Source organism: Momordica charantia (assembly GCF_013281855.1).
Source record: "Momordica charantia cultivar OHB3-1 chromosome 8 unlocalized genomic scaffold, Mcharantia_2.0 BLBB01000008.1, whole genome shotgun sequence".
NCBI classification, from domain to species: domain Eukaryota; kingdom Viridiplantae; phylum Streptophyta; class Magnoliopsida; order Cucurbitales; family Cucurbitaceae; genus Momordica; species Momordica charantia.
Window position 1 is genome coordinate 10,547,786 of NW_028275166.1, and position 26,773 is coordinate 10,574,558.

General features: G+C 32.6%; 4 protein-coding genes across 9 annotated transcripts; all 4 read right to left on the bottom strand.

The window, feature by feature from the left end:
• Nucleotides 1–3,494, bottom strand: LOC111021492 (lysine histidine transporter 1). Its single transcript, XM_022298484.2, has 8 exons — nt 3,241–3,494; nt 2,201–2,361; nt 1,569–1,952; nt 1,078–1,471; nt 874–979; nt 696–787; nt 479–547; nt 1–359 (listed from the first exon to the last, which is right to left on the bottom strand). Exons 1-8 carry the CDS (start codon nt 3,265–3,267, stop codon nt 261–263), a joined length of 1,332 nt encoding a protein of 443 aa, XP_022154176.1. The 5' UTR covers nt 3,268–3,494; the 3' UTR covers nt 1–260.
• Nucleotides 3,495–11,965: 8,471 nt separating this feature from the next.
• Nucleotides 11,966–14,491, bottom strand: LOC111021461 (uncharacterized). 6 transcript variants are annotated; one of them, XR_015792633.1, is made up of 4 exons: nt 14,333–14,491; nt 12,815–13,219; nt 12,306–12,395; nt 11,966–12,191 (listed from the first exon to the last, which is right to left on the bottom strand). XR_015792633.1 is itself a non-coding variant. In XM_088127116.1 (3 exons), the coding sequence occupies exon 2, from the start codon at nt 13,209–13,211 to the stop codon at nt 12,816–12,818; it is 396 nt and encodes a 131-aa protein (XP_087983242.1). In that variant the 5' UTR covers nt 13,212–13,219; nt 14,333–14,491; the 3' UTR covers nt 11,966–12,395; nt 12,815. The 6 variants fall into 6 exon arrangements, 3 of the variants coding, with proteins under 3 accessions (XP_087983242.1, XP_087983241.1, XP_022154133.1); XR_015792632.1 differs by having other exon boundaries at nt 12,306–12,491; XR_015792631.1 differs by having other exon boundaries at nt 11,966–12,231; nt 12,306–12,491.
• Nucleotides 14,492–15,901: 1,410 nt separating this feature from the next.
• NBP35 (nucleotide binding protein 35) lies at nt 15,902–19,157 on the bottom strand. Its single transcript, XM_022298503.2, is given in 4 exon segments — nt 15,902–16,108; nt 16,110–17,017; nt 18,769–18,870; nt 18,998–19,157. Coding segments are annotated over 4 exon segments (1,077 nt in total). The 5' UTR covers nt 19,035–19,157; the 3' UTR covers nt 15,902–16,078.
• Nucleotides 19,158–20,700: 1,543 nt separating this feature from the next.
• G6PD6 (glucose-6-phosphate dehydrogenase 6) lies at nt 20,701–26,431 on the bottom strand. The gene is made up of 16 exons (XM_022298489.2): nt 26,264–26,431; nt 25,564–25,742; nt 25,135–25,220; nt 24,776–24,842; nt 24,495–24,681; nt 24,251–24,408; nt 24,093–24,161; nt 23,852–23,910; nt 23,654–23,690; nt 23,362–23,433; nt 23,053–23,200; nt 22,311–22,406; nt 22,054–22,124; nt 21,293–21,408; nt 21,165–21,210; nt 20,701–21,075 (listed from the first exon to the last, which is right to left on the bottom strand). Exons 2-16 carry the CDS (start codon nt 25,732–25,734, stop codon nt 20,908–20,910), a joined length of 1,551 nt encoding a protein of 516 aa, XP_022154181.1. The 5' UTR covers nt 25,735–25,742; nt 26,264–26,431; the 3' UTR covers nt 20,701–20,907.
• Nucleotides 26,432–26,773: the final 342 nt, after the last annotated feature.

The window sequence follows — 26,773 nt, forward strand, 5'->3', positions numbered from 1 at the left end:
TAGAACCAAAATTGAGTTTCATTGATTGTGGAAAATGGTAAAAAAAATTTGCAACTGTACTCTGGAAGTGGAAATGCAGAAGCAAACATGGAAGTTGCTGTATTTGCAAAGACACTGAACAGATAATTTGACAGTCTAAATAAAACCCTCTCTAAGATAGTTTGAATCTCTTAGATTCTAGAGATCTTCAAATAAAAGTGGCAACTTTATCATACTTATGGACACTATCATCATCTGCTTCTTTGTATTTGGAGGATAATTTATGAGTAGAATTTGTAGTGCTTGGCTTGAAGTATGATGTTTCTCAGACCGCCAATAGGTGATATAACGGTTAGAAGCACTCCGAATACGATGCATATCTGAAACCGAAGATGAGCTGAGGATGTTAGAATCACTTGAATGTGAAAGAAGTTTATAATAAAGAAACTGTCAGATCAGAGCAAATGAAAGGCATATTATTGTGTGAGAAGAACATTACCCAGTTAGTCCACCAAGATAAACCGAACCTTTTGGGTTTGTAAATGACAAGCCAAATAATACAGGGAAGCTGAGAAAGCAAAATGAAACGAGAAGGTTAAGTAGCTAGTATTGTAATTTCTGCAGGGAAAATATATAGATAGTATTTTTTTGCTGTTGAGGAAGTTTGGGACTGAGATCCTCGGCACGAGAGGAGAGAAAAGAAGACGATCACTTACAAAATATGTTGTAGGAGCAAAGGCAAATCCTCCAAAGAATCCAAGTAAACCACCAAAGAAAGGGAAGGTAATGCCAATGAACATTGTGAGTGCTGCAGTAAATCAAAAACATAAAACCATTACAACTATTTAGCCATGTTTGATAGGAAGGAAATCAGTATAAATTTACTTTACTTACCGACATAGGTGTTACGAGCGATAAATCGAAGCATAAAACTAGGCTTGAAACGCAATTTCTTCACTAATACAGTTTCTATCATGTCAAACACTGGCATTGCATATATCTGCAGTCATGCAAACATGTATGTTTCAGTTTTGGTTAATTATGTCAAAGTCGAACGGTTGTTCGGGACAGATTGTAGAAGATGATTAAGAACATTACCTGGTAACTTCCTATAACATGGATGACAACAAACATGTTAGCCATTGCAATAAGCCATGCAGGTTTCTCTAGTGAGAGCAGAATGTTTTCTTTGACAGAATTTCCAAACACCCAGTACCCAATCAAAGCCACAGGGAAGTAGCACAAAGCAACAACTATATAGGCAACGATGACTCCTTTCCACATGGGTCCTTTAGAGGGCTTTTCGGGTGTCGATGGGATCGTTGCTTGGATCTCGAGCACCACGTTGTGCCCTGCATATGCAAAAGCTACATCTCCCAAAGCATTTAAGAAGTTAAATATTGTCCCTGGTGTGGTAGTAGCTTTGTATCCATAATCCACATCTGGCTGAACACCCTTTGCAACAGAAGTTGTCCAAGCAATCGTCGAGTAACTGCAAATCGAGTACAAATATCAGCATGAAGTTCGATTCTCTTCTATGAAAATCAAAAACCAGAAAGGGCTAGATAAGATTGACAAAGTATTCATACGTCAAAGACATAACAGCTGCAGCCAAAGAGACACCAGAGATGGAGTTGAAGTTGGGGAGGTGGGAGAGTACAAAGTGAACCGAGGCGAAGATCATGATGAAGTAAGTTAATTTGATGCTCTTGCAGCTCGGGCAGACGAGGTCGTGGAATTTCTTCAGCGATTGCCCTCCGGTGACCATATAAACTATGTTGGTACCAACTTCAACAATAAGTTGCTGAGGAACCACAATATAGAGGCCTAGTTTTTCACCAAACGCATGTTGTCCAAGCTCATGGTATCTATCAAACCGCTTCCCAGGTACCATTTCATGCATCTCCACCATTTGCCATAATGTGTATAAAGTGATGACCCATGACAATACTAACACAGCCACCCCAGGACCCCTGCAAATTCGAGTTCAAATTCATTGGATTCATGTCGATCAAAGTTCTAAGTACGTCACGTTCGATACTATGAAATATGCTATGCATTTCGTTAAAGTTTGCATAATATGGGTTTATCAACGTCCGAGGTTCAAAGTGAAAAGGTAAAGGATTTGATTGGATGGAATAGGTTCCAATCACAAGGTGGCTAGCTGCACTAACCATGTCACCTGAACACTCGTAAAGATAGATAAAAATGAAAATATTACCATCCGAGGCTTGCCATGGCAGATGGAAGACTGAGGACACCAGCACCAACCATGGCGGTGACATTGTGGAAGGCAGAATACCACCATTTTGCATTCCTTGAAGAAGTAATTGGAAGCCAATCGTCTATTGCCTTTTGTTCCTTCGTTTTTGGTCCATTGTCCTATCAATCACCCAAAAGAGAGATAGAACACAATTCAATGGAGAACATAAAAGGTGAAGCAACCAAAAAGCAAACTCAGAAAACTCAAATCAACCAAAAAGCAAACTCAGAAAACTCAAATTAAAGTAATATGATTAAACCATGATGTGGGTCACTTTTGTGCTCCAAAAACTTTAGAGAAACAGACGAAAGACTCTGAGAAAAAGGGTTTTATTTGTTGTGTTTGATGATTCAAAATTTCCCACAAAGACTCAAAAATCTTTTTGGGAATCGGACCCACAGGCCATTTGGCAAAGTCCCAAGAGCTCAATAATGCCAATTCAGCCATTATCACAAATTCAAACATGTGGACTAATGGCCGCAAAGTGACACCATCCATCAAAGTCAAAGTCCACAATTTGCCAGTTCTTTCGCACCAAAGAAAAAATAAAAAAATCATCAAGAAGAGAAAAAGGAAACAATCAAGATCTCATCCAATTTTACAGTCGAGTCCAAAATCTACGATTAAAAAAAGGAGATCAAGAAGAGACACGGTTCAGAGCTGTTGCTGTTAACAACCAAACAAAAAGAAAAAGGGGAGCAAAAATATCAATCTAATCTGGTAGGGTTCAAACTTATGAATTAGAAATCAGATTCAGCATCAATTGAAGAAGATTGATACAATGGGGTTAGGAAACGAAACCAAATTCGTTAGAAAAAATGACTAGATCGTTTGAATTCAAATGGGGTTCAGAAATCGAATTCAATCGAAGAAGAAGAAATTAACCAGAACAGAGATTGATTCAATGGCGATATTACCACGAATTTTCCCCAATACAAGAAAACAAAATCAGAAACACTCAACGATTTTCAGTTACAGAGAGAGTGAGAGATACAAACGTTGAGTGGAGGTCCTTCAGTTCCCATGAAGTTGCTGCGAAGAAGAAGAAGAATACACAGAACTGGATAAAAAAAAAAAAAGAAATCTGCTGCAACTGAGAAATAGGCACAGAAAGAGACGGCAATGGGGGGCGCTGAATTTAAAGGAAAAAAATGGGGGATGAGAGAGAAAGTTTGAATGTGAAGGATCACAAATTCTTTGAATTTTCAAACATATTCGGCCATCACAGATTCACAATTTGCTCAAATTCAATTTGACCACACATTATCATCTTCTTCTCCTTCTTCCCTTGGGAACCTTAATAGAAATTTCCTTTCACATTAATAATTCAGTTTCCGCAAGTCAATCCCCAGTGAAAAATATCAACTCTTTTCACAAATTTACAATTTTACCGTCCCATTTTTTCATTTTAATCCGTCTGTTTTTAAAATTTCTATTCTCGCTCGTGTGATGAATCAGATCTGGCATGGTTATTGATTAGAGTGAATGAATTTGTCTTTTTTTTTTCCTTAATTTCTCTTCTGATTTAAAATTGTGGTGTAAATTGTAACAGTCATGGAATAGATAGAAATAAATTTGTTTGAAAATTAAATCTTATTGAAACTGTCCATATTCAGTTCATTCTTCGAAATCAAATCAGGTCTAGTATATGATTTCAACTTTGTTTATTTTAGTCCATGAACTTTTAAAATTTTTGTCTCTGTCTCTATATTTAAAAGTTACTATTTTGATCTCTATTTGAAAAAGTTTAGCACAAATTTTTATACAACCGAAACCTATAATTCAAAGTTAGGGCTACCTTTCAATAAATTTAAAAAGAAAATGAAGTGATTTAAGCAAAGATTAAAATAGATAAACACTAACCATAATGAAAAAAACTAAATGTACAACGGATAAAAATAATATTTAACCTTTTTTTTTTTCCAGTTAGTAGAATTTCTTTTAGATATGAATATTTTTATTTATTGGATAGATAGGTAAATCTTATCAAATTTTCGAGTCAACAAAAATATGGACACCATAAGTCGGTAGGAAGATCTATGAAAATATTTTTTCAAAAAAAAAAAATTAATTTTTTTAGTTTGAAATCGGGTAGGGATTTAAACATCCTATTTTTTAGTAGAGATAATATACCTTAATCAAACTGCTAAGAAAATAAATGCTTGTTTTATTTAAAAAATATATTTGAATAAAGCTATAAGTTCAAATATCTAATATCAAGTGATGGGATACACCTCAAATTTTATAATCTCATTCTTTACTATGTTATTTCTATTTCTTATTCGGTGGGTCTCACATTTTCTCTATTTTTTATGGATCTCATCCATAGATTTTTAATTAATTGTTTGGTTTTTATTATTCCTTTTTTATTTATACTACAAATATTTTTTCTAATAAAAGTTTTATACAACTTTTATTAAGTTTATTATGAAATATTATAAATTTAATTTTAATGTGTTATTATTAATTAATATCAATAAATTTTATTAAAATAGAAATCATTATTATTACATATTAGAACAAAAATTTTATATTAAATATTGGTTCTTCTAATAAAAGAAATTACTTTAATTGATGTAATTTTATTTTAATTATTTATTATTTGTTAATTATAAAAAAATATATAATATCAATAAAATAGTAATTAAAATCAAACGTTAATATTATTTTAATTTAAAAAAATTAGCATAATAATATATTTGTAATTAGCTAATGTAATTTTGTTTTAATTATTTATTATTTGTTAATAACTTAATATTAAATAAACTATTATAAAAAAATATACAATATCAATAAAATAGTAATTAAAAATTACACTTTAATATTATTTTAATTAAAAAATTAATATAATAATATATTTGTATTTAACTAGAAAAAAAAAAGTCAGTAATTCACAACAACATTTTTTCGACCGTTTTGCAAATTTACCGTAAATTTCGTGAGAGTGGCACTTTGCTTCTTCCAACACGTGGCAGGGCCAGATTATATCCTTCTTTTTAATTTGCCACTAAACATATTTTCAAATCGTATTTTAAATTAATTGAATCTTATCAATTAAGTCATCGCTAAAACTATAAATTAATATATGTGGTAGAAAGATTTCAAATATTTATAATTTTTAGTTGAAGAAAATGAGAAAACAAACGTAATTACGTCAATTTTAATTAGTAATTGAAAATAACAAAATAAACATAATTACGTCAATTTATAATTAGTAATTTAAAATGAGAAAATAACATAATTACGTAAATCACAGCTTTTAAAGTCTATTGACTGATTAATTTAGGAATTAGGTGTGTCAAAAACTACGTTCAGCTGTGAATATTTTAAAACAAAGCTGCCAATCAGAAAACCATCTCTCAAGCAAAAATATAGAATTTTAAATAAAATTTTGTTCTTTTAATTTTACATTTTTCAATCTCGTGGTTTTTTTTTTTTTGTTATACTATAATATTGTTCGCTTCAAGAGGGAGCTTTCAAACTAATCTTAACATAAACCAACCGATTAAAATATGATTGCAGGCTTATATCCCTAAAAAAAAGTGAAATTTTCTTTTGATTACTTAAAATAATATTTTTTAAAAGGATCAAAGTGATTTCAAAAGTTTTAAAAATTCTAAAATGCTTATGAAAGAAGTCTTTAATTAGTGCTTTTTCTAAAAGTACTCGTAGAAAAGTATTTCACTTCAAAGCACTTCTTAAAAACTATCCTAAATTAATGAAGTTCATCGTTATTTTGATTTTGAACTTTATTAAAATATTTTGAGAGATTGTAGTGGTTGGAAATTGAGATCCTTCTCATTTTTTTACTTTACGTGGAACTTATGTTCACATTCCCAACAATTTTTGTAACAATTTCTTTTATAATTCAAATACACAAGTCATACAAACTTACCGATCCATAGAATCTAAATATCCTAACCCATTGAATTCAAATAGAAATTTACGTAAATTCAAGTGTTCTAACTCGTCAGACTATTATTAGAACTATGGCTCAAACGTCCGTCTCTAGATCGGACAAGATGATGTTTGTAGATTTATTTTAATATTTCTTTAAAAATGAATAAAAGTTGAAAGCATGATCAGGATTTAGAGACTAGAGGATTAAAATACTATTTTTTTAAACTTTTATTTTAATAATTTTGAAAACTTAAATGATTAATTTAGAAAAAAAATAATGAATGACTCAATTCCTTGAAGTTACAACTATTGACTTGTAGACTCGTATAAATCCAAAATAATTTATGACGCCATGCTATAAAATTAATAAATAAATAGTCGATTTTAATACTTGTTATTTCCATACCAAACTAACCGAGTCCGAAAGATGTGTGTGTGTATGTATGTATGTATATTTTCTTTTAGTATTCCAAAGAAGTAATTGATTGAGCAGTTGACAGATGATCCAGGGATTTCGGTTCCGGGGGAACTTTTTATCTTCGGATTTGAAAAAGAATTAGCAAACCCCATCTTTAACGTTTGAACCATGATATGAAATGAGTTCCATAAAACAAGCATAAATCCAATTAAAAAAAATAATTGTTCTTAAAATATTAAAAAAATGGTACTTTTAAGTAGTAATAAATATTTTTTCCCAAGATATTAGTTATTTTAATTTTTGCCGAATGCATCGGTTCTTACTTGTTTGAAAATTAAATCTATTATCGAGATGTATCAGAAAAGTCTTATGAAGTGTTATGACAAGACTTGACTTTTGCCGACCACACTTAGATGTTCAAATGATTTTGATTCGATATTATCAAATCACGCGTGTACTTTGTTGGGATAATGGAGCCAAAACAGAAAACTCGTGCCCTATGAAGAAAATGATTTTCAACACTATAATCAATTCCTACAAAAAGTAAGATATTATTGTCTTATAAGCATTACAATATTGTATTAAGGTTTCATTTGTACAGAATTCAAATAAAAGAGACTTGTTGAAAAAGAGTCTGTATCCCGTGGGTTTAGTGAGCGTTTTTCATTTATGTACCTTAAGTAATTGTGTTAAATATTAGTGAATAATTTTGCTATATCGTTTATTCTTGTGTTTAGAGTTTTTCTTTCTTATTTGCATATTTAAAAGAAAATTATTCAAGTTTATTAATTTCCCAACCTACTTAGGTGTGGGACCGGTTCTCGTATTTATATTTCACGATGATGGACTAGGTTAAAGTCTCGTAACTCTACGTTAAAAATATATGAGGTTATTAGTAAAACGGTGGCTCAAACATCTCAATATCAGATTTATTTTAATATTTTTTAAAACTTAAATGATTAATTTAGAAAAAGATTACGAATGACTCGATTCCTTCAACTAACAACCATTGACTTGTAGACTCGTATAAATCCAAATGGAACGACAACATGCCAAGAAAATTAATAAATAATTAGTCAAATTCTAATACTTATTATTTCCGTATAACAAACTACCCAAGTCCCAAAGTAAAATATTAAAAAAAAAAAAAGCGTTGAAATATCCAATTTAAATAGAGACTTTTTTTCTACGTTTTATTTTTTTCTAATATTGCTATTCATTAGATATATTATCAATTTGGTCATAATGGTCTAATATTTTTTGTTACTCTTAACTACTAAAACTTAACACGTAGGATTCGTTAATTTAGTCAGCCAAATAAAATTATCTGTTCATTGCCACATATATAAAAAAATGTACGATGTATTTAATAAGTAACGACTCGTAATTATAAAGATGATAATTTTTTAAATTTGACCAAATCATAAGTATAAAATTGAAAATTATAAAAGTATAGAGAATAAACTCTTTTTTAACACAATAATTGCACGATGGGGATGGGGATAGATATAGTGAATATTTATCTTTGTATTTTGTAATATAAATAGTGGAAATTCTTAAAACAAATTTTAAATTTGAAACTTTGAAAGGCAGAACTACATCTATATATATATAAAGTTTGATAAATATATTATTTTATGTTATAAATTTATTTCATTTTCGTTAAAATTAAAATAAGTAAAAACATCTATTATAAATTATATAATATTATAAAATAATAATGAAACAAATTGTATAACACATGTTAATAAATTAATTAATAATTTTCTAAATTTAATTAAATAGTTAATTTAGTTTATAAATATATTGTTAAATCCACCTTGAATAATGTTTAAAAAAAAAATTAAGATTCTGACTTTAAAATCTGCTACCAAATACTTATTTTAAAATAATAAAAATATAAAACACAACTATATTATGAGATATAGACTAAAATGTAACACAAGGGATGAAGATATATATAAAAAATTATAATAATTAATTTTAATCTATATATTTATTCATAGACATAAATGTAAAAGTCTAAGTCAACTATTATCAAATAGGATGTGAAAAACTGTGTAAATTCCTATTGTTTTAGAATAATTATAAGGAGAGAAAAGAAATCAAATTAAAAAAATTAATACATTGTTATTTAATAAAAAAAATAGTTTTCTTTTCTTTCTTCTTTTTCCTCCTCTTTCTTTTTTCTTTTTTTGTTAAGATAAATAGTTTTCTCTTCTTTTAAAAAAATCTTTAGTGTTATTGACTAACGAAAGGTGACAGCTAAGACTGGCATTTTTTTTCTTTTTTGTTTCTTTTCGATTTTGTTTTTAGTTTTCTATTTAAAAAAATTATGTTAGTATTTTCATAATTTATTTTGTTTCTACTTTTATTTAAAATGTTTGAAAAATTACAAATAATATAGATAATTTGAGTAAATATTGAGAAACAAACACGTAATCAATTAAGTTGAGGAGCGGGTATCTCGCTCTCTTTAGCGAGATTCAAATCCTCTACCGTGTATATTTCTTTATCAATCACGGGTGGTGCAGTAGGTATTTTTTGGCATGTCTGCTCTAGGATAGAACAATACAAATGAAACGTTGAAAATAGATAAGAGAGTATAAATTATAGGCTGTGTTGGTTTGTTTTGAAAGTAATAGAAAGAGAGATATTTATAGAAAATATAGTAGTAACATATAAAAAGAAATAAATAAGTTTTTGTTATCCTCTCTTTCATCCCATGCAATTTGATAAAAACTCCCAAAATTTTAACTCAATTACATACACAAAAAAAAAAAAAAAAAAAACTCATATTTGATTATTGATAAATATCAAAATGTAACAACATAAAATAAAAAAATAAGAATTAAAAATCAAATAATTATGAGATGAGGTTTATGAAAATCTATAAATCTCAATGGCAAAAAAAACAATATCATCCCAACAAACTTCGCAGTTTGTGGAGGGTCAGGTTTTTAATTCATGGTACATTATAAAAATCACCTTAATTAAATTTTAAGGTAAGTTTTCAAATTTAGGGTGGGGGGTTTGAACTCGTGACGTTTAAAGATAAATGTCTTAACTACTTGAGCTCAGCTCGATTTGGCAGAGCAGAGACTTCTTAATCGGTGAGCAAATTGATCTAAAAATAATATAAGTTTATAAATATAAAAAGGGTTTAAAATAATATCTGTTTAAAAAGGATAAGATGGGAAGTCTCAAGTCTGCCCACTTTATCAGCAAAATCTGAATTCAACCCCAGCCGAAATAAATAACGGAAAGACTAAATTAGACACCATATCATATAAGATTTTTTTTTTAACATTTTTTTTATCATTATCATTACGATAAAATTAATAGACTTATTAGACACAGTTTGAGTAGACACAACTTTTAAAAGTTTTAATACCAATCCAAATATAGTCAAGTAAATAAGTCATCTATTAGATTTAAATATTCTTTTGGTGCCCGTATTTTCAAATTTGGTCAATGTACTTTTAACTTTTGTTTATTTTAGTTTTTTATCTTTCAAAACATGTTCTTGTTATTTTAAAAATTTACCATTTTATTCTTATTTGTAAAATTTTTATCCATAATGGAAACCTTTTAATACAAAGTAATTACTACATTTTAAGAGATTTAGCGAGTGAAGTGTCATGCTAAAATTTTGATGGAAATAAATGAGATGATGAGAAAATGAGACGATCAAAATGGTCACTTTTGAAGTATTGAGACCACAATTAATTTTTTAAAAGTATAAATATTAAAATGAACAAAAGTTGAAAGTATAATGATAAAAAATGGAGGTTTGAAAATTCCAACTGAAATGAACCAAATCGGAAAGTATATGGATCAAAAGAATATTATCTTCATCTGTTGAATTGAAAAAAAAAAGTTTAATAGAAGCTTAAAATACTAATATTAAACGGATACAATTCTCAAAGATTAGGTACCAAACTTTTAACATTGTATAAAATTAAATAACAAAACAAAATAATTGTGAATTAATACATATAAGAAGATTGATAAGTCGTTGGTAGGAAATTGAGTTGTATGGGACAATTAGTGGGCTCCAAATATGAACAAAAAAGAGACTTCTTTGACTTTTTTGGTTATATTGTTGACTTTCAATTATGAACCCTAGGCTAGTTGAAGGATTGAGATTTTCTCTTTGGATTACCTTTTTATTTATTATAAGAAAGAAAGAAAATTATATTTAAATATTAGGTCAATACCGAATTGCATATTTTAGTTTAAAGGATGAATTGCAAATTTTGGACAATTATTTATATTATAGCTTGGAGATATAAATTTCAAACCTCTAAAAATGTTACTAATTAGAGTTACTAATCTCTAATTAATGTTCAAGTTAATTAAGGCATTGCAAAAATTAGTGTATATCTCCAATAAGAGATTGTGAGTTCGATCCTCCACCTCACATGTTGTACTAAAAAAAAAAGTTTAGCTAATATATTAATAATATTTCTTACCTATATCTTTTTAAGTAGTTTTTAAAAATCATACTCTTATGAATTATCTTTAGATTAAAGTGAAAATGATATATATATATATATATATATATATATATATATATATATATATATATTCTTAATTTTTAAATATCCACATATTGTGAAAATCAGAAAATCTTAAAAACTTGAATTTCAAATTTTTATATTTTCAACATATCCATATTTCCATGGTTCGATATCGACACGAGAGGTAAATCGACATTTCCATCATAGTACAAAAAAAAAATCGACAAAATATGAAAAATATGAACAAAATCTCACTAATATATACATAATATTAATATTAATTATTTTTAACTTATTTAGAAAATTTTTATTTGTTAATTTAAATAATCTTTTACAATTTTTTAATTTCTCTAACTTTTACATATATCCATCGACATGTTCATCAACATCGACATCTAAAACTTTGGTCCTGCACTAAACAAATTGTATCACAATAGACGTACTGGGTTTTTTTTTTGGGACCATTTTGGAGGGCAACGTCCATGGTTGATATTTAATTGTTTTTGGACAGAACAAGAAAAAGGAGAAAAAAAATCTTTTTTCTCATATCAATGTCAAAACAAAAACATGTTGTGTTGCCAAAGATTTTACTTCCAACCAATTCTTCGTAATTTCATAGATTCTTTCTGTTTCTTTCTATTGGCCTCATATATGCTAGTTGATTATTTTCGAACTCTGCTGCATTTTCATTCATCTTTTTTTGAATGAAAGCTCGGTTTCTCGTCAAGAAAAACAGATTGATTCCAAAAAGTATCACACATTAATTTTAGGACAAGAAAGTTGACTTATCATTATCAACCATGTGGACACAAATACAACCACTTGAAGCATCAACCACACCTAACAATGTTAACTATATGATGCTCATTTTTATATTTATTAAAAAAAAAAAGGTGAGATATAAAATTATCTAGTGGGACATAAAAGTATTCCGTACGCATTCAAAATTTTGACAATTCAAGGTTTCGATGATGAAAAGAATCATCCAAGTTTATGTTCTCATTCAATTAAAGAATTATGGCTTTATGGCTGTTGGGACCCGAAAGATGGTAAACTATGCTTGAGTGGGACGAAGCAGATGAAACTTTGATGGTGGCCCACTGCAATACTGACGTGTGAATCGTGCGTCAGCATCCGTTCTCATTCAACTAAAGAATGTGTAGTAAATCAGAAGTTTTGTGCTTTTTTGACAATAGGATAGTGGCTTACAGATCTAAAATACCTTGTGTCTGTTAAGCTGTTGCAGTTTTGCTTGTTCTTCCTTCCACATGATGCTTTCAGGAGATTGACTCGACTCCTAACTCTCTTTTTTCTGCAGAAGTAAAGGGTCACAACAAGATTGGTTTGTGTTTATAGATTCTATCCACTTGGCGCCGTGCTGCTCGGGTTTTGACCATTCTTGCAGAAACTAACAGAAAGTAGGCATCAGAATAGACTTTCAAGAGAGAAATAATGCAAAAAAGGTGAAAATGTGATAGGCAAGGCAGAGATCAGAGATGAGGCTTGCTAGTTATTGATAATCATTCTACAGTACAAGACTACGACCTTATCGTGTTTCCATGACATGATATCACTAATCCAGCACTCAAAGACTAAGTCGAACGGTCGAAGGTCGTTGCGGGGGTGAGGGTAGGTGTAAAACAAAAAAAAAAAGGACCAAAGTTAATCATATATAATTGTGGGAAGAAAGGAGCTGCATTACATTAACAAAAGCCTATGCTAGATTCTTACATCAATTCTTGGCCTTAATAGAGTTGTTTTCCTTAATACTTGCTCGATTATCCAGTTTAACGAATCGTTTCAGATCCTCGTAGGGAAGGGCTTCGACATTCTTCCTGCGTAATTCACTCAGAGCTGGATGTTTATCGATCAAACGCCACAGCCAATCGGGGTACTCCGAGTCTGCCATAACTTTTGGATCTGCACCTTCCTTAAGAATATTGGCACCAACAACAGTGGAAGACTTGACCTCTTTACTTAGAATTGATGCTTTAGGACCATCAGCAGCCGCACCGCCTTTAGAGCCCTTCTTTTTACCTCCAGCAGCAAATGTTCTCACAGACGTCACTTTGATTGCATCTTTGGCATTGATAATGCTTCTAAATAATCTAGATTGGCTCATAGCCATATTTTCTTCTGCAATACATATACCATTATCATGAAACAGACTATCTATTAATTCCTACTTTAACAGCTTAAACTAAGATCTGATTTAACATAAGTGTTAGAATATGAGATCCTAAGCATATAACTTCAAAATGATAGAACTCTCTTCTATTCCGAAGGCATTACAATGGGCCAAGCAAGAATTAGAGAGCTCCAGTGCCTCTCCCAAACAGTCCTTAAACAAACTGACAGAAATATACCCCGACCTTCTACCATGGGTGTATTTACCGTATTTACAAAATACCCATATAACCCGCTTAAGAAACTAAACTAAGGTCCGCTAGTACCTACTAACAAAATACCCATACGCCCCACGCTCTCATCCTCTCTTTCTCGAATACACTTTCTTCACTGGAGCCTATCACATATTTATGGTTTACTGGTTTACAAGTTTACAAGTTCGGCCACGTGAATCAAACCAATACTCAAGGGTAGACGTAAAGGGGAGTTTTAAGAATCCCTAGCCCAACAACTCAAGTTATGGGGTTTAAAGGAGGAAATCTAAAACGTGTTTTATCTTCAACTAATACCTAAACCATAGAGAAATTTACCCCGATAAATCAAAATTCCAAACTCTAATCGAATTGAAGTCTGATAATATTTAGCAATATGCAACCAAATTATCTTCTCAAATTGGGTGAAGCTGCGACTAAGATAAAAACAAGCATCCAATTTCAAATTACTATATCACATCACTTAATTATCCAATTATAAACCAACCAATTACTGAATTACATCATATTTTAGTAGTCCTGAAAACAAAGGAGCACTTGGAAATAACACAAATTATACTTCAACCAACCCAGACGTACACAATTCAAGTCCGAATTTCATTCCATCACGAAAGAAAGAAAAACAGAAATTGGTAAAGAGCGAGAACCCTATTCCGCAAGGCAAACTGAGATTCAATTCAATGCATACTTAAACAAGAAGATATAAGAATCCAGAATAAGAATAATTCGTATGTTGTGGGAAAACCAACTTTCATTCCAAATATGACAATGAGAGAAATGCATTGATCGTAAAGAAATAAGAAAAAAAAAAGGAATAAGATGACGACGAAGAGGGTGACGATGAAGATACCTAGAGATGACGGGGAAGAAAGCAGTAGTGTTGATGGAGCTTGATTCAGAGAATTCGAGCTTTGTGAGTTCAAAAATGGCAGAAAGGAGAGGAACGGCAGATGGTTTAGGGCTGAATCTGAGGATGAAGGAGGACCAGTGACAATGGAGCTCTAATTGGGCTTTCGGCCTTAGAGGCTCTCTTATATGGGCTATAATAATCTTTTCAATTTAGTCCCACTTGAGTGTCGATTTAGTTTCAATTTGGTCCGCATAATTATCAAAGTTTCAATTTAGTCCCTGTAATTTAATCAAATATAATAAGGTTAGAAAGTATAATTGATTTGTGTACGTTTATTGAAGTAACAATTTAGTTCCTAAACTGAGTTTGTAATGATTAGATCTCATACTTTCAAATTGTTAATAATTTAGTCTTTTCGGTTTAAAATTTGTAACAATTTAGCATGTATTGTGAAAAATTTATAACAATTCAGTCTCTACTAGGAAAGATCTTATCAAAATTTAGTGTCAGCAGTTTGTATCATATGACGATTCAACCTCTGTAATTTATTAATACATTTGACCCCTTGTGAGTCGTAAGAAGCCTTATAAATCTTAACATAAATTTTCACGGTAGATACTAAATTGTTACAAACTTAAACTACATGGACTAAATTGTTACATATTAAAATTAAGAGACTAAATTATTACTAATTTGAAAGTAGAATGATTAAATTATTATAAACGAAAGTTTAGGGACTAAATCATTACAATGAAAGTAAAAAACCAAGAGTATTTCATTACTATTTTGACACGTTTTGGGTAAATGTGACCGTATTGAGGTTTAAGGCTATGTGGTACTTAAAAAAGCTATTTAAAAATAGAAGGAAATAAATGATTTTTTGGACAAATAAAAGATTTTAGGGATAATTTGTGAGGTTTAATTTAACCAAACTATTGGAACCAAATTCAAATTTTAAAACAGATCAAATTGAAAGTAATCTCAAACCAAATAACTAAACTGAAACTCTTAAAATTACTAGGCCAATTAGCGAGTAAAATTTGCACTACTTTTTTAACTTGAAAAAAAAAACTATATATTGCAACAATTGTTAAAATTTAAAGTGAAATTTTGATGTAAAAAATTGATGTCTTACCCAAGGAAAAAATTGAATTCTTTTTTTTTTCCAAATATTTGCATAATTATCCTTTTTAATTGACATCTAATAACAAAGTTGCTGGTTGCTAGGTTCGAATACCATTTCTTTCTACACGAAAGTGGAACAGGCAAATAACTTCTAGGCGGAGTCCCCCGAGGCCAAAATAGTGATTCAGACTTTCAGTGACTAAGTGCACTGAGAAAGTCCACAGCGCCATAATTGTCCTTTCAAATCTAAAAATATTCAATATTTCAAACAAAAAGGAATCATTCAACGAAATAATGCAATCTTACCACATTTGGTTATCAAGAAACACATAAAATATTGTAAACATTCGAGTTGATTTGATTACACCTCGACTAATTTCATAGACCCAAGGAAAAACATCCTATCCTAGTAATCACCTTTTTTACTGTATTTTAAAACCAGAATCAAATCAATATATGAAGATATTTTACAAGCTAAGAGAAACAAACAAACATGTGTCTTAGAAAGATAGGAGAGAAGAAACAAGTGGTTTAAACTTGAATGTAAGCAGAAGGGTAATTAAATAGTTGCACAAAAACCTTAAATCACTAAAAAATTATTCAAATTTACCCCTTTTAACTCTATGCTTTATCATGTATTGACATTGTTGAAACTTGAAAGCCCTTGATTTTCCATCAACTTCTCTATAATGTTCTTCAATGCTGGGGCACTTACCCCACATTCCTGGTCCCCAAAGCATGATCTTCCTTCTTCAGCTGCCTTACAAAGCTGTGGATCCAATGGCACCTTCCCTAGAAATGGCACCCCCATCTCCCTACACATTTTTGCAGCCCCTCCCCCACTGCTATCAAACACTTCACTGCAAGTGATCAAATCTAGCAGCTCCGGCGCCTTCTCCCGGATGTACTCCGCTGCCCATTCCGTTACGTCTGCCTGCTCTCCTGCCTTGTTCGTCTTTAGAAACTTCAGATCCAACAGCGGTTGGCACAAGCCGCTCATGTTTTCTACGACTCCGAGGACTTTGACGCCGACTTTTTTGCAGAAGCTCACCTCTTTGCGCACATCGATGAGAGAAACTTGTTGTGGGGTGGTGACAATTATTGCACCTTCGATTCCGGTAGCCTCGAGGCATTGCACGATTGAAATGTGCTCGTCTGATGTCCCTGGAGGGGCGTCGACGACGAGGAAGTCGAGTTCTCCCCAGTACACGTCCTTTAGAAACTGCTTGATGAGACCGTTTTTTCGAGGGCCTCTCCAAATGACAGCTTCGTCTGGGTTTGGGAGCATGAACCCTATTGACATGACTCCAAGGTTGGACTCTACGTAAACAGGGGACCATCCAAGGTTGCTCTGATGCACATCTTGACCTTCTAGACCAAGCATCTTCGGGATACTTGGGCCACAAATATCGATGTCTAGGAGGCCTACCTGGAAGTCCATGGCTGCTAGTGCAAACGATAGTTGAGCAGAGAACGTGCTCTTTCCGACTCCACCCTTCCCTGATAGAACCAGAATCTTGTGCTTAACAGTTGCCATTCGTTCTGCTATCGCAACCAGGTCTGAAAAGACAAATACGCAGCATTAGAGGTGTGTCGGGAACGGTAAATAAGGATAAACACACAAACAGGTAATATGTTAGAGAGCAAAAGAAAAAAGAAGGAAAAACGGCCTTGGGGCTCGGGTAGAGAAAGCCCCTGCCCACAGAATGACAAAAGGACAAAAGGAGAGTCTTCCAATCGTTAATAATCATGAGCAAGAAGCCTGTAGGAGCAAAAAAAAATTCTTGAAAGAGAGAATAGATTCTACTAATGAATTCTCATAGGATTCAGAAAACCAAACAGGTTTAAACACTCAGTGCTATGCAAGAAAAAAGTTGCTGAACTCGCAAAGGAGACAGATTTGACCTACTATCAGGAACAGAAACCATAAATCATATTCAAAATGACCCGTTCATCAATTCCAAATTTCTTTTTCAGACAAAAAATCAGTCAGGACAGGAGGGAGAATGAAAGATTACATACAAGAAAGGCTATAGATAAACACAGGCCCAAGAGGCAAAAAGGGAGCCAAGATAATAATAAGAAAGGGCTCCAAGTCAAGAATGAAGGAATGTCATCACAAAAATTTGACCCGACGAACCAAACAGAGGCACTTATGGATGCCCAACACAGTTGAAAATTTTCCTATTTCTTTCTATCCAAGTAACTATGATCCGGTTCTAGATAACATGTTAAAATGCAACTAGAGGAAGGGAAAAAATGGCAATTAACTTTCTTCTTCTTTGCCTTTCTCTTGCTAATTTTTAGAGATGGATGAAAAATAAAACCGAAACATAAAACAAACCCTGATACCAAATAAAAATGCAGATGGAAAAATAAAGAATAAAACGGAAAAACCATCACAATTACCTACTAGGGGACAGTAAATGCTTCACAGTTCACAACACCCACCACTGCGCTATATAAACTAAAAACAAACTCAAAGCTTGTAAAAGGTCATAAACTTAGATGTTCTGTTTGGTTTGAGAGAATCGCAATACAAATAAGAGCATATTGGTTTGAGATATTGGTGTGGTGTAGGGGGTTGGGATGTTTAGAGATATCCTCTACTTTCACAAAAATTTAAAGTTTAAAATTAAATCCTATTAAAGTCCCTAAAATTGGTTTATTTCATTTTGGTCCCTAGATGTTAAAACAATCTATTTTAGTCTCTAAACTTTAAAAAAAAATAATCATTCTCGATTTGGTGCCTAAACCTTCTAAATTTTCAAAACAATGACTATTTCATCACCTCATATCCGCTCACCTAATACTTGCATCCAACCTATATAGTTTGAATACATGCTCATGTTAACACATTATACACATAGTTGAAGCCACATTATCAACTTTAAAATACAAAGCAAATACCAGAATGATTGTTTTTAAGTCCAGAATTAAAATACACATTATGAAATTTCCTGGACCAAAATGGAATAAATCTGAAAGTTCAAACATCAAAATAGAATTCAAATTTCAAACCAAAATTTCATAACTTAAAACTCTAGTTGCCTTTTCAAGTTGAAACCAGAGTGGATTGAGCCTCCTCAGTCCCCAAGACTAGTGCCCAATTATTGAAGCAAACAAATACCAATAAGAGGTGCCCCATTCTCATAAAGTGATATCGTTGTTGGCCTCAAAAACCAGCCAAACAGAAAACCAAGCAGCCCCAACAGCTCAGAAGATGTAAGCAGAAACTCATCCAAATCTCAATTGCAAGCAACAGAAAGTAAAACAGAAACAGATTCATAGGGTTTATGGAGAAAGGGGACCTGGGTCAGGGCCTTTGGGAGCAGTAGCACAAATTTCTTGGTTGGGACATCCTTGGCAGGCGTCGGATTTCCCCGCGGACTCCGACTGAGGACCAGGGCAATCTGAAACCCAAAAAGAAAACCCAGGAAAAAAGATCAGCAGAAAACGAAAGAGGGTGCTGGCCAGGTTTAAGCTAAACAATCCACCAATTCGAAGACGACGAACCAGAAGAAGAAGGAAAACCATTACTTTCATTAGCGTTGTCGGGAATTTCGCCGTTGTCCATTAGCTCCGGCAATTTTTCCAGCGCCGACGAGAGGTTTTTTGTTTTGTCAAAGCAGTGGCTTCCCTCGATTTTTCTAGTTGTTCGTCTTTTTCATACGAATGGGTAAAGCGGTTGGAGAAGTAAGAGTCATATTTCGGCCCATTCCATGGCCCTATTCCACATTTGTATGGTTTGATTTTTAAATACTATTTTATTTTGGTAGACTCCCCTCGATTTTTTGTTTTATATTTTCAAAACATCCATTTTTACTTTAATACTTTTTATTTTGTTCATTTTAATTCATAGGTTGAGTTTGGTCGAAATATTAGGAGTGCAATTATTCTGGATCGAAAGATATAAGAAGAAATATGCTCAAGTGCTATAAAAAGGAGTTCATGATCGTAGGTTTTATTCATTCCAATTGAAACACTTTAAGTTTGATATTTGTTTGTGCAGTTGGAGTTGGGGAGAGAAATCTGATTGTAATAAAATTTTCATAGTGAATCTTGGGTTTTTCTCCGATTTGAAGTTTTTCACGTTAATTTTCGTCTTTTCTTTATTGTTCGTCAACTGGTATTAGAGCCCTAAGTTTGTAGTTTATTGAATTTCTAAGTATGTTCAGTAGTTGCAGCATTATCTGAACTTCCACATCAGAAAACATTTTTTTAAACGAACTACACTTCTATGAAATAGTATGGGTTGTTCATTATTGACAAATTTGATTGAAGTGTGGAGCAGATATGTCATTCTTTATGAGTCCAACAAAAATTGAGGTAGAAAAATTTGACAAACGAATCAACTTCGGTTTGACGGTTACAGATAATTTTTTTTCCTTTAATATCATGTCACAAATAGGGGGCGGGACTTGAAGCTATCCCATAAAAAGTATAGATGTCTTAGTTACTGAATTGTGCTCGTGTTGACTTTTATATACTGTATATAATTGCAAGGGATAGTTAATAAGTACAAACGTATTTGTAAACGAAGTTCAAAGTAGTATTTTGCTCACTCATGCAAAACATTAATCTCATTCCTTCCTCGCTTTCGTTTTTCAATGTCAGTGAAAGGCTTAAAGAGCAACCCACAAAATGACAGACTCGCCGGTCAAGCACATCGTTACTTACCACCAATGCATAAGGATGCTGTTTAATAGAATGGAAATCCAAGATACATCAAATCCTCTATAAAAAGTGAACTTTTTACCTTCAAATTGTAGCTTGAAAATGCTGACTTGTGCTATTGTTGCATAGTTAGAAACCTGCTCATGCTATATTGTTCTATTGTTGTCTTAAGTTTTTGCTATATTTTTGTTCTAAAATTTTAAATTTACAAATAAGAGAGAGGAGGGAGTTTTTTCTTCTATTTTTCCTTTTTTACTTTTTTAAACAAACAAACATTTATATAAGTTGTATTAGTTTTCAAAAAACTATGCTTATTTTTCCATAATTTTCTTAATAATTTTTTACATTTCTTAAAAATATATTTAAATCAATAGCTAAATTTAAAAAACAAAAAATAAAATTTTGAAAATGTTTTCAAATAGTGGATAACAAAACCGTATAATATAAGTTTAATTTTTAAAAATAAAAAATCATCAAACATTTTTGTGCGTATAAGTGCTCATAATAACAAGTAATTGAACCAATTCGACTATAACTCAGTAGATAAGATCAATCTCGTGGGCATATCGAAGGAAAATTGTATCATTATTATTATTATTATTATTATTACCCACTGGCTGTAATAAAGCCTTTTAGTATTGTTTTATACACGCCACACTAAATCCTTATTATTTTGATCGATTAAGTTGCAAACTCTCATTCACCCTGTTGCAGGTTGCAGATCAGAGCTTTTTATACCAACTACTACAGAAAGCAAATCAGATTCATACATTCTACAATGTGGGAGGGATCCATATGTAGCCATGGGTTTGAACATAACCAGCTCTTTCCAGTAGCTCGTCGGCCTCGGCTGGACCTCGGCTCCCTGGTTTGTATGGAAGCGACTTCACCTCTCCGTTGTCGATTCTGTGCAGCAATGGCGTGAAGATCTCCCAGGCGGCCTGGAGACAATAATAAAACTGTTGGTGAGCAAGGAGTCATCTACTAATGAAGTAGACGATTCATAATTTGATAATGTGTTAAACGTTACCTTCAGCTCGTCGCGACGAACAAAATGTTGCTGATCACCCCTTATTCTGTGAGAGTGTTTACCGTTGTTAATGAATTTTACTGTGCAAAACGACATGAATGTTACAGAGGAGAAAAGATAGGGCTTACGTGTCGAGGATGAGACGCTCGTATGCCTCTGGGATCGTAACACCCTGGTAACGTTGGCGATATGACAAGTCTAATTCACTCTGCACAGTTGACATTTCTAGTCCAGGTTTCTTGACCTGCAAAAAGCCCACAGTGAATAACATAAGGAACATGACAGATGAACCAGTGTTGTCGTAAGTGTTTACAAGCAAGGGAAGTCGGTATGGAATCGAGATATTGAGATCTGAAAATCTCAAATGGGTTTGTACTATTGAGGAAAAGGCACACATAACAGATTCATGTATTCGACTCCGAATCCAATCAGAATGAAAAGTTCAGGGAGGTAATGTTATGGAGGCAGGAATTTTCAGAAGTTGAGCCACAAACAGAATGTGCTCGTGCAATTGAGCAGTAGAGTAAATATTCTGATTACAAATTAACATTTTCACCAAGCGAAATCAATCAAGGCAGTTGGTACAGAGTCGAGATATCGGGATCAGAAAATTCCAAATGGTATAGGACTATTGAGCAGAAGGCATACGCAACAGATTCATATCTCCACCTCCGACTCCAACCCCCATAAGAATGAAAAGTTCAGGGAGGTATGGACATTAGCATTTTCAGAAGTTAAGCCACAAACAGAAAATGTGCAACTGAATAAATATTCTAATTACAAACTAACATTTTCAACAAGCTGGCAATCAATCACCATCTAATATCTCTACTATATGCCCTTCAAGCATTATGGACCAAATTTTCTAATCACAAAGTTAGTTTCGTACCGTAAGCTTCATGTACATGGCCTCTGAAGGTTGCAAGCGAATGACAAACTCGTTCCTCCCTTGTTTTTTACCTGCATTGTGAACATTTATCAACTTCGAGCAACTAAACAGAAGCACGTTCAATATCAATGGTGTAATTTATTAATTCTACACATTCGTGGTCAAACTTCTAAACATTGAGCACCACACACAAACCACGAGTGAGATTAACCGATATGTTATAGATAAATAATGACACTTTAGACCGGAGCCCTTACATTTGAATATGTCGCCAGGAACATCCTTAAACTGAACTCGAATGTCTGCTTTTCTCGAACTCAGTGCCTTTCCTGCCTTCATTATAAAAGGGACACCTGAGAAAAAATATATGAAAGAAAGCATAGTCACAGTTAACTTCACAAATTAAAACAAATTAATATATGTTTCAAACATCTAGCCCACCTGAAAACTATTTTACTTGTCCTAAAAAATCTTACGTTTAAATACTACTTTCAAAACATTTCCTTACATGACTTTCACTTTTATTTCACTTTTATTCATTTTAGCCATTGTACTTTCAAAACATCCAATTTAGCTCTTGTAGTTTTATAAAGTGACCATTTTAGTACCTTCATTTTTATTTTTATCTCACTTTCTATCACAATTTTGGCATGACACACCTCACTCACTAAATTTATTGAAATGTAACCATAAATTTGTATTAAAAGATTTCCCTTGTGTATAAAATTTATGTGAGTATTTTACAAATAGGAACCAAAATGTTAACTTTTAAAAATACGGAGACCAAAACAAACGTTTTCAAAATACAGGGACTGAAATGAACAAAAGTTGAAAGTTCATGGACTAAAATGAATGTTTTGGAAGTACAAGAACCAAAATTAGCCCAAAATTAACCACTACAGGGACCAAAATAGTATTTAAACCAAAATCTTCATGAGAATGACTACAAGCCAAACTATAAATGAGAGGGAATTAAAACTTTGAATATTACTATCTTACCCTCCCATCTTTCATTATGTATCCTCAACACCACAGTTGCAAAGGTTGGTGTATTTGAGTGATTGGGAACTGTAGGATCATCTCTGTAACCTTCATATTGGCCAAGAACTACCTCTTCATCCTTAATTGGCAGCACTGACTGAAGAACCTGTACCAACATGACCCATGGCATCAGAGGGTAGAAAGAGGAGACTCGAATTCAACAGCACTCTAAAGGAGCTTGAGAAAAATATACATCTTGCAAGATTTTAATGATATCATAAATGCAGATTAAAAATATGGATAGACTTCTTTCAATTAGAATCCTACCTTTACTTTCTCATCTCGGATATGCTCGGGTTTGAGGGAAACAGGTTTCTCCATAGCAACTAAACAAAGAACCTGAGAGGGCAGAAAAATCTTTTAGTAGTGCAGTAATAATCACAATTATAAAAATTTAGGTAGAATATAACATCGTGAGGAATCTAGTCAAAAAATTTAAGCTCATCAAATTGCTGCATTTTCCAACATGACCCGTGTTAAGGAAACAATACAGCATAATGTATTTGGTTTTCAGTTTTCTAGGAACTAAAAATATTCTGAGTCTATATCAACTTCTCACCTGCAATAGATGATTTTGAATGATATCACGAATAATTCTGCAAAAGAGAACTCGAGTCAATGACTTGTTTAGATTAATGAGTTTTCACATATAGAATGACACAGTAGTACATTTAAAATACGCAAGTCAGCGTTCAAGAACATAAAATACCAAATGTTTAGAGGTTTAGCTTGATTAGTCGTAAATCAAAGATCGTACCCATATTCATCAAAATATCCACCACGGCCTTCAGTGCCAAAATCCTCCCTGAACACAATCTACGAGGGAAACAAAATGGAAGCAGAAGGAAAAACAAGGATTAGTACATCACTTAAAAACCATTTAACCATAGTCGGAACTTAAAATCAATTATACATACTTTGGCAGCGTTGAATTCATTGAAAAAGTCTTACAGGGGTGGGTTCTTTATGAAAATAACTAATGAACCATGAATTCTCACCTGTACATTATCAATGTTGTCCCGGTTCCAGAGGGGCATGAAAAATCGGTTCGCAAAACGAAGTACCAGCTGCAAATTCAGATCATACAAGAAAATACATAAGGCTGCATTTCAAAAACCAGAGACAACAAATAATGACTTATTTATGTGAACATTACCAGATTTTGAACCAATTCTTTCCCCAGGTAGTGATCTATACGGTAAATTTGTGGTTCATCAAATAATTCTCCAATCTGTGAACTTAGCTTCTCTGCCGAGTCCAAGTCCTTGCCAAAAGGTTTCTCCACAACAATCCGGGTCCATCCACCAAGATCAGCTAGAAAGGATAAGACAGCCTCAAAATAATCAGTATTCAGACAGACGAATGCCAACCATGAAAATAATCTGTACTCTAAAGCTTACATTTATTCATGCAATAATTCTTGATCATCTTGCAAACAGATGGATATACCGATGGAGGAAGTGCAAAATAGAACAGCCTGCGAGACAATCCCTCTGAACTATTTCTGGAAATCTCATGCTCTGAGATTTCTTTATCCAACTTTTGAAAACCCTCCGCAGAATCATATGAACCACTTACATATTTAATCTGCAACAGATATTGACTTACACATGAGTATAACTCACAGTGGACACATACCAAAACTAAGACATTAATCATGCATAAATAGAGTATGACTAACCAACTGCAGAAACTTGGATACTTCTTGTAACTGCTTCGCATCGTCAGCTTTTCCTTGTACAAGATATCTGCAACCATTTTTCATATTGAGCAATCACTATTGATGGCTATAGTCGACAGAAATTATATAAAAGATAACAACGGGAGAAAATGCATGAAGCATAATCCCTTGTAGAATCAAAGCGGAACTAGAGTTCTTAACTACATTAAAAGTTAAATAAATAGATGTCCAGGGCCTTAGTAATTATGAAGATAATGCGTACTGCTGATTTCATTAAAGATATCAACAGTTCTAGTAAGTTGACTCGATCAAAATAAGATGAAATTTAGAGGAAAACTAGAGGATGTCATATATCATACCCACGAATGCGATTTCTTAGGTCATCATCTGAAATTTTTGTTCTTGCATAACCAAAGATGTGGACTTCATTTGATTGTAGGAATCCCTGGGAACAACCATTGATAAATATAGTTAGATCATACAGAAGAATTAAATAGTTATAAGAGCAACAATTATATATTGAAAAGAAAAAAAGCACTCCTCAATTGATTTGAATTTTTTAAATTGAAGTTTAATAGCAGAACTCTTTGCAAAGGGAAGACCATCTAGAAGCTAAGAAGAAAACATATTGGAAAATCTTTATTAAATTAGGCATGTTGGAAATGTCCTTTTCCTGAAGAAATTACAACCACAAAGAAGTAAAGATGTAATCTATTATATTCATCAATACAAAGAATTATCTGGAAGAATTCGCTATATTTTACAGAAAGGGAGAGCCAAAAAGATACCTGGACGAAAAGGTGGAAAAGTGCTGGAAAAGTCTTCTTTTTAGCAAGATCTCCAGATGCCCCAAGAACAATTATGGAGAGACAGCCAGTTTCCGGCACATTCTCGTCCCCTGAGAAAGAGTCATTTCGAAGACTCATTCTTTTCTCAACGTGCCATGATCCAGATGCCATCTTTTAATCTACACACGGTAAATGCCAATTGTGATCACCCTCATAACTTGTACATTTTGGTTCAGAAATCTAATTATCAACATCAACTAAAACTGAAAGTAACAAAATGAGATGCTCATAGCTTAAATTACACCACGAGATTTCATTACTTCACTAACAACAACAACATCTAGCAGCTTAATTTGAAGCAGAAAGAACAAAGATATGACTTATGAGAGAAAAAGGCATGTAAAAGGAAAACAAATCGTTGTCAAAATTTTCCGTCAAAGTCAACGAGAGAGCACACTAAAAGAGACTTCAGAGAATGCAAACTATTTTCTCCGGATCTGATTCTCCAAGAAACGAAAAACCAAACCGATCCAACCGCGGAAGTCTTGAATAAATTCCACCCCATCATCTTTAAACCCCAAAAATGCAAAACCCAATTCGATGATCACGGTATTGAAGGACAGAAAGAGAGAGAGAGAGAGAGATCATAACAGAGCATTAAAGCAGCTGTAATGGCAGAAGAAAAAGAGAGAGCACAAACCTCCGCCTTCTTCTTCTTCTTCGCTGTGTTGAGGCTGCGATTCGAATTGGGGTTGAATTGAATGGAAATTTCAGAGGTTCTGCGCCATTTTTAAACTGCTGTATCGCTCACCAAACTCTTGTCGTCGTCGGCAATTGGCACTCAGCCACTTCCAGCCGCCGTTCTAGACACGAAAAAAAAAAAAAGAAAAAAAAAGCCATTTCTTTTTTGCTTTGATTTTACATCAATCGACCCCACATTTTGGTGTTATTATCCTTTTACCCCTTCATTATTGCGGAAGTTGACACTATTTTGGTGGAATAATCGTAGCAAAATAGATAATAGTTAAAAAATAAATTTAGTCTCATCCTTCTCCATTTGATATAATAGTTTAGTCTGCTAATTTTAGTATATAACAATTTAATCATGATATAAAATAAATTTCAAGAGTCGATTTTTATCCTATAATGATTTATTTTGTATCATTTATAAATACATTTGATCTCCAATTGGTTTGTCGACTTACATATA